The sequence below is a fragment of the Embiotoca jacksoni genome, unplaced genomic scaffold (assembly GCF_022577435.1).
Source record: "Embiotoca jacksoni isolate LCO1_2020_lvr unplaced genomic scaffold, fEmbJac1.0.p SCAF_55, whole genome shotgun sequence".
In the NCBI taxonomy this organism is placed as follows: Eukaryota; Metazoa; Chordata; class Actinopteri; family Embiotocidae; genus Embiotoca; species Embiotoca jacksoni.
Window position 1 is genome coordinate 389,665 of NW_027185409.1, and position 8,004 is coordinate 397,668.

At 45.8% G+C, this 8,004-nt stretch overlaps 1 protein-coding gene across 1 annotated transcript in view; it reads left to right on the forward strand.

The window, feature by feature from the left end:
- Positions 1-7,639, forward strand: part of nrn1la (neuritin 1-like a) — a 59,275-nt gene extending 51,636 nt beyond the window's left edge. The window contains exon 3 of the mRNA XM_069172823.1: positions 3,389-7,639. Within this exon, the coding sequence (XP_069028924.1) occupies positions 3,389-3,686 (298 nt within the window). The 3' untranslated portion in view covers positions 3,687-7,639. The remainder of the gene's footprint in view (positions 1-3,388) is intronic.
- The last annotated feature ends 365 nt before the right edge of the window (positions 7,640-8,004 follow it).

Here is an 8,004-nt window from a genome sequence, read left to right on the forward strand (position 1 = left end):
CAAGACCGTGCAGGGTGTTTTTCTTTGAAGGGGTTGTGCACCTTGGATTCGTCCGACAGGGTCAGACTGTCAACACCGAGTTCTCCTGCGACGATCTGAGAGGAAAACGTTGGACACAAATGACCTGAAATGATGCTCTCGGGTTCTCCAACGTTCCCTCTCAGAGTTTCTTGCCTGCAAAAACATCTTTCTAACCCCCCCCTACTGGCTGGATTTTGGTCCGGTAGACAGATTTAAATCAATTCACCGTTATTACTTGTTCAGTCCCTGAACTTGCATACCCTGCGTTACTCCAATCAAGTATTTTGTGACCTTTCCGGACCCTGTAACGCTCTTTGAACTCAGACAAGGGTCCGGATCCTCTTTTAATGCGTCACATTAAGCTGTTTTTAAAGGACTTACTACAGTGGAGGAAAAGTTTTGCTTGTCAAAAATATGAATATGTGATTTATAAAACCGTCCCGGGACGCCTGCATTTTGCAAACCGAGAGTTTGCACGTACAGGCGCTGACCTCCGAAGTTTAAAAAACACTCTGCAGTAACTGCGTCCTCTCAGATGTACTCTCAGGGAACCGACTGTTCCGCCGGACTCGAACACACTGTACCTTTCTGTGTTCTCCCGATGTCTCCATCTCTCACATATCCCCCCCCCCCACACCCGCCTTCAAATCTCCGTAACAACACCGTCATTCAGCTGAATGCATCACACACTGCCCCACGTGTCAGTAACCGCATGCTGTAACACGGAGCCACGAAACGTCCCGAAAACCCCGATGACCGGTGGGAAAGAAAAAAAACAGCTCGGCGTCGGCGTTTGGAGATTTTGGGACGTCAGCAGCAGCATGTTAGCAGCCGAGCAGACGTCCTCTCGGGGGGTTTTATTATTGTGAAAGCAGCTGCTTGTCTGTCAGTGTCCTCGCTGTGTTTCTGCTGTCTCTGCACCACCTGTGACTGTGTGTGTGTGTGTGTGCACAGACCTGCGCACACACACACACACACACACACACACACACACTGACAAACAAAAAAAACACTGCACTGCTGCACATGACGCCCTCTCTCTTTATTTTTCCGACTTTCCTCTTGTTATCTCCTCGATACACACTTTTGTCTTCACACACACACACACGCACGCACGCACGCATGCACGCACGCACGCACACACACACACACACACACACACACACACACACACACACACAGGTAGGCAGACGATAGCCAAATGCTGCCCCATCCCCTCCGTCGGCTGCTCCTCGCACAGCAGCAGGCGAGCGGTCGTCCTCCCTGCTGCAGACATTTTTTTTTTTTTTTTTTTGTTGGAAGTGGACCGCTGGAGTGTTAAAGTCCTCGACAAAAGCCAACACACACACACACACACACAGGCACGCACGCACGCACACACACACACACACACACACACACACAGGGTCATCGAGGGAGGCCGGGCCGCAGTCGTTCACGGCTGATGCTATTTCTATAGAGATGACTGAGATCAAATGTGTGTGTGTGTGTGTGTGTTTGTGTGTGTGTGTGTGTGTGTGTGTGTTTTGTACTTAAGATCAAAAACAAGTGTCCTCGACCTGACATCCGATTCAAATAAGCAAAAGTCCTCAAAAACGACTGGAGCTGTGAGACTTCACGCTTCCCGAGTTCACTCCAGGTGAGATTAATAAAGACGTGAGAGCCTTCGGGGGAACCGCGACGTAACGCTGCGACCGAGGAGAGCGTCCCGCCTCGTCCCGATTCATCTTATTTGTCTGAATTAGATTCCACTGATCAATTCCTTTTTGCAGCTACGGTGATAAATCAAAATTGCGTGACTGCACCGGTTAGAAGCAGCTCGGCCCGCCGATAATTTCTCATTGCTGTGATATATACGGACACAAAGCAAACAACGTACATTTAAAGGAACTGTGTTGACTTTTAGAGGAAAATTAAAAGCCAGCAAACAATTCAGTTGGGTTCAAGTCGATTCTCAGATGCTGAAGTAACTTGAAATAATCAATGAAGTTAGAGCTTCCTTCTGCTCCGTGAGCTTTACAAGAACTTTTTAATCGCATCTCATCCTGCAAACTTGAAATGCTGCTTGGTTGTTTTCTTGGTATTAATTATCAAAAACTTTTGTGTGTTATTCTGTTTTTTAACTTTTGATTGTTTCTGTGGCAGATTTTGAAGCGTCATCTGCTCCTGCCGCAGCCCTCCGACTCACTTCTTCTCGTTAACTCTCCTCAGAGACAATTTAGCCAACACATTCGTGATGAGAGGAAGAATTAGCAGCCAATTAGAGTCAGACAGACTCAGCCGTGGAGCTGGAAGGTTATCGGAGCAAAGTTTAACGCACCGAAAACACATTTTTATCCAAGATCTTTGTATAACGCTGCTTCGTGCCTCCTCTTCCTCATGTACATTTCTACTGTTTCCCCCTCGTCAGTCGGTCTGAGAAAGTGTTTCAAATGTCTGTTGGTTGCTGATGGATAATAACGCAGCAGCGATTCGACAAAAAAACTCTACGCCCTGAACTATTGAAGGTTTTTCCAGGTTTCGGTTGAACCCACGGGGCGACCTTTGTTCTCAGTGCAGCGAAGATCAGCAGATGGTCTGTTGGCAAACTACCGAAGAAGTCAAGGGAGCAAACAAACAAATTGACTTTGATTCACTCACGCTGCATCTTCGTCAGCTATTTTCAGAGCCACCTGTTTGGATCTTCATCGCCGGGATAATCATGGAGATTATTGGCTCAGGTTCTTTATACTTTGTACTATTTGCCACGATTTTCCTTAAACGAGTGTCTGTTAAGACTCTAGCTGTTGCCAAATGAGTTAACGCAATGATGAAAACCGATCCAGTGCTTAGATCGGCCCCGTCGTCAACCCATGTAGGCAGATTCCTCCCCGCCCTACAAATACCTCTATTTCAAGCCTGATATCTAATTAACGATGTGATTATTTTTCAGATGGACCTGGAAAATTAACAAGGAGTGACTTTAGCTATTGACACTAAACTGACTCGTGGAAAACTTTGTGTTTCATGAGAGAAGTTGAATGGGAGTCTATGGAATCAGAGCCAGTGGGGGTAGGCGGAGCTAACGCAACAATGCTGTAATTACTGCTCATCGCCAGAGGTGTCGCCAAAGAGAACGAAATCTTGGAGATTGTAAAAGTGTGACAGATTTTTAGACGCTGCTCAAATAAACAAATGAAGTCAATGAGGTGAAGAAATGTTCATAGCTAGTTAAATATTGGAATGAAAGAAAAAAAAACACGCATTCTCTGAGTTTATTTCACTCAAAACTGCACTTCACGTTTAGCACGAAGCGCCGAAGCAGCCAAACCGACCGGCCGTCATCGCAGCTTCCTCACATCATCCTCCTCCTCCTCCGTCTCCGCAGGTCCTGGGACGAGTTCCACGACTGCGCTAACGTGGCGATGGCCGGCTGTCCCGAGGAGGCGGCGGCGGTCTGGGAGTCCCTCCGCCAGGAATCCAAGAAGATGCAGTTCTCCGGAAACCTTTACGACATGTGCTCCAACCGCAACGGCCACCCGCCGGCCTCCGTCTCCCCCCACGGCCCCCCGACACAGGAAGAGATCAACCAGGAGTCTCTACGAGGGCGCGCCGGCCACCCGGCGGGCCGCCTCCACCCTCTCATGCTACTGTCTCCTCTGCTGCTGCTGCTGTTTTGGATATAACCACCCCAAAGAAACGGGACTAGTGTGAATAGACATATAAACTTACATTTTTTTTTTTTTTTTTTTTTCCCTCTTCCGCAAGCCCATAGACTTTCCACTGCTTCTTCCTCGGCTCCGCCAGAGGTTGAATATTTCGAACTGCATGTTCAGAGGCCCGACCCCGTCCTTTTGATAATGTATCTCTAAAAACTGCCTGATGCCGTTTCATGCATATTCGCTGGCTTTTAATTAGTCTCGTTTTCGGGAAACACACACACAACATTCATAGAGGGATATGCAACCCCTGTACAAACAGGCCTGCGAACACATACATAGTTAAGCAGATGCATATGGCAGCCTCGTGTCATCGGTCCTCGTCGCCCTACCCTCCTGAATCTACTTAGTATGAGCGAGCATGTGACGGTTCCCGGGGCGAGTCTGGAATAAGAAATAATAATGGCGGCAAAATTCTCTTTGATAAAAGAGTGACTGAGAGGTCAGAAACCACAACTTGTTCCACTTAAACTCAATAATTTATAAGCGTTTGATAAATGTCAAATCTAACAAGTTGGCAAAAATGTGAATTGATGCAACTTTTCCATCCATAGAGCCGATGTGCATATAACAAGTTAGTTCTTTGAGATAAACAGCAGGTGGCGCTGAAGAGGAGCGGTGAGATGACGTGAGCAAAAGAGCACCAGTGAAAGCTCAAACAACAAAAAATAACACATAAACGTGACGGAATTTTAACTTCTTTGTTGCTTTGTGTATGAATTTTTAGGAAGGTTGTAGAGTTCGTTCAGACGGATGTGTTCCTCCGATCGGATCTTTAGGGGCAGACTGTGGATCGGATATCGGACGTCACCAACCTACCTGCGTGGGTTGCCGTGGCAACGACGTACATGTAGCTATGGTGCTTCAGTGGACGTTTAATTCGCATTTCCACTGCGCTTTGTTGCATTTACGCTTTTGAAGATGTGCATGGAAACATGTGAAAGCAAACACTGGCACGCTAAAAACACGATCGCTAATACAGGAAAACCGCGGAGAGCTGGATATGAGCTGCCACTCCGTCTTGGGCTAATTACCCCCAGTGGTCACTCGCGGTATTGCAATGAAGAAAAAAAAATCCTCCTGCGGTCAGAATTAGTTTTTTCCGCGTTGACCACAAATATAAAAGACACATCTGCAAAACTACAAACACGGCACAACACGAATGCACATGTGCAGTGGAAGACATTTCTTTTTATTCACGCAGGCCTCTGAGCCCGAGACGGGAACTCCAGATCTCTCAACTGCAGTGCTGGAAAATGAAAAATTACCACTAAATGAAATTTGAGCTAACTTGTCATTATCTATTTACCGTGAAGACATAACGGGGTCTTCGCAGGTGCTGCAGCAACACGAGCTCCGAGCTGCACTTTCATCTGAAAGTCAGAGTGTGCCGGAGTCGTTTTGTATTTGGTGCTTTCCCAGGTGTGAAACCCTCCGGGGGCTCCTTTTCCTTGGCATCCTGCGTCGTAGCCCTACAGCACGGGAACCAATATGTTCTCCGGTCTGAATCACAAACCGCTCGCATGCCAAGTGGATTTCACGCTCCAGGAGTCGTCGTTCGGCCCCCCGCAGGCCTCCTGAAAGCTGCTTGTTATTCTAAGTGGCTGCAGGTAACAGTTGTTTCTGTCTGGCTCAGGATCAGAAATACTATCAGATTAGAGGGGAGACGAGTACACCTGGAAAACCAACAGCGTTCAGCCGAGTTGAAGACTGAATGCACTTGTCGAGCAGCGAGTGTGGTTTTGCACGGGGGGGGGGGGGATTTACTCTTCTTCACAAAATAAATAAATCAAAGCCGGGGCGGACTTTAAAGACTTTCTGCTTAGACGTGTAGCAGCGAAATCCTCAAAGGCTGCATCAGTGCGCTTAACTGTAAGAGAGGTGGAAATAAATAAAAAGCTGATTAGACAAAGACATCTGAAGAAAGTCCATCTGAGACACATCTACAGGCTTTAATTAAACACAGATAGAGGAGCAGATTTACATATTTATATTGAATTTAGTGTGACATTAATGGTAAAAGTGGATTTTGTCTCGTAAAGCTTTTATTTTTCATGGAACAGAAAATAAGCCTTTGACAAAGATCATATTTTGACCCTGTTTTTGTTTTTTTAAATGTTGAATATAAATCTAAAAGACTATAGCGGAGAAGAAGAAGAAAAAACATCGGTTATTTAAATTTTTGACACGAGGGAGTTCAGTCAGAGATATGCTCGGATGGTTTTAAGGAGGCTGCTGTAGTTTTGAACTTTAATTAAACTGGCAGAATTAGCAATTAGAGGCCTCGACGGCCGCCTCGCTGAGGTGCAGCGATTCGAGGTGCAGCGATTCGAGATGCGTCTCCGCGGCGCTTTCGATAAGATGCCGTAACAGGAGGCTGAAATCGGAGCAAATCACGGGGCTGCGGAGGAAGAACAGGCTGCACGAGCTTGTGTAAATCTGGGCGCCTGCAGTACGAGCGAGCTCAGTCATTACGAGCCGGCACTCTTTTATGGGAATATAACCAGCTCAGATTCAATTTTAAAGACTCGTCTGCGCACCAAGGTGCCTTTTAAAACGGCACGAACAAAAAAAACAAAAAAAAACTTATGAAATCTTCCGTTATGAGAAGTTACGTCGCGCGGCGGACAAATCTGATTTCAGGGCGGATTTTCAATAACGCTGCGGCGTAAATGCGACATTATTGACCAGAGCGGAGTCGGGAATTTATTCTTCCGGCGCGCTGCGTTCAAGACCGAACGTCTCTTCGCCCTGCAAAGCGGCGCGCCGACAGATAGCTTCAATTGGACAGAAAAAAAAAAAAAAGGGACTGCAGGGGAAAGAGGAAACAGTCAGCGGGACAGTGCCGGATATTTATACTTTTTATCTCTCACCTGGACAGAAGAAAATATCCCTCGGGGGGGGTCGGGGGTCGGTGAGCGTATCAATCAAACACGAATCCTTTGAAATCCTCCGATGATTCGTGCGGTCTTTGCAGTGCAGACAGCAGCTTTTGTCACACACACACACACACACACACAAAGACAGCCCCCCCCCCCCCCCCCCACACACACACACACACCTTGCGGCCACGTTTTTGTAACAGCGGTGTTTGTTTCACTGACGATCGATCGCTGGCCGACAGACAGGCTGCAGTCGGCACGGTAACCAGACAACAGCCAAAAGTTTCGTTTTGGCCCAACGTGAACTTACACTGTAAAAAAAATAAAAAAGGAAATCCGAGAAACTTATTTTAAGATATGCTTCTCGTCAATGATAAATAACCCTGTCGAGCACTAAATGCACTGGGTTGTTGGGCCATTTTCAAACAAGTGGAAACCTTCTGTGATGGCATTTTGGGTTGGTTTTTTTTTGCCAGACGTGACCATATTTGGACAAAAGGGTGGAGCTAAACTGTTTTTTTGACCTGGCTAGATTATTTATTGGTTCCAAGAAAACATAAAATGATAAAGTCACCTGATTGTTTTCTAAAAAGAGATTTCTTTGCGTCTGAGCTCATTGAATCTCGGTATTTCTCCAACATGGCTAAAAATGCACCCTAAATTCAACTGGTTATCAAAACTAAATGTTAATGAATTCCTTACAATTGCATTTAGATGTTTGAGTTTCCACAAAGTGAGATGTAAAAAAAAACAGGCTAGCTCGGATGTACGTGCAGTACAATTTCGCAAACTGGCAAGTATCCCTCGATTCAGCTCCTTAATGCAGAAAAATGGCCCATTTATATGTTTACTTTTGGTCAGAGTGAAAATAAAAGTTTAAAATCAATATTTATGGTAAATCTGCAGCGAGCTAGAGTTTTTTTTGCCCCGATATATGCTGTTTCATTACCCTGCATCTCCACAACAAAGTGCAAAATTAGCATGAGCCATACGGCCCCGAAAGCCACATTAACGGGGAATACACCATGTTGAAACCAATCAAAAGGATCTTTTAAGCATTTCCTGTTGGTTCAAAACCAACAGGAAATGCTTAAAAGATCCTTTTAGAAGTACTAGACCGCCAGCTTTCCCCCTCTGGGTACCCGGTTCATGTACTCGCCTCCAGCAAGTGGCTGCAAGCAAAAGTGTGTTTTCCAGGCTCAGAATTTAAAACATGAGGCCTCCGGTTTTAATTAATGATACAACCAAAAAAAAAAAAAAAACGAAATTACCAGAGACTGAAAACTTCGAAGAAGTACAAGATAAGTACGGCAGTGATCCACAACGTCATTGAAGATTGGGGATAGAAAGTACATTTTTTCGTTAAATTCATTGCAAATACAGAGCAGGAGTGAATCGTAATG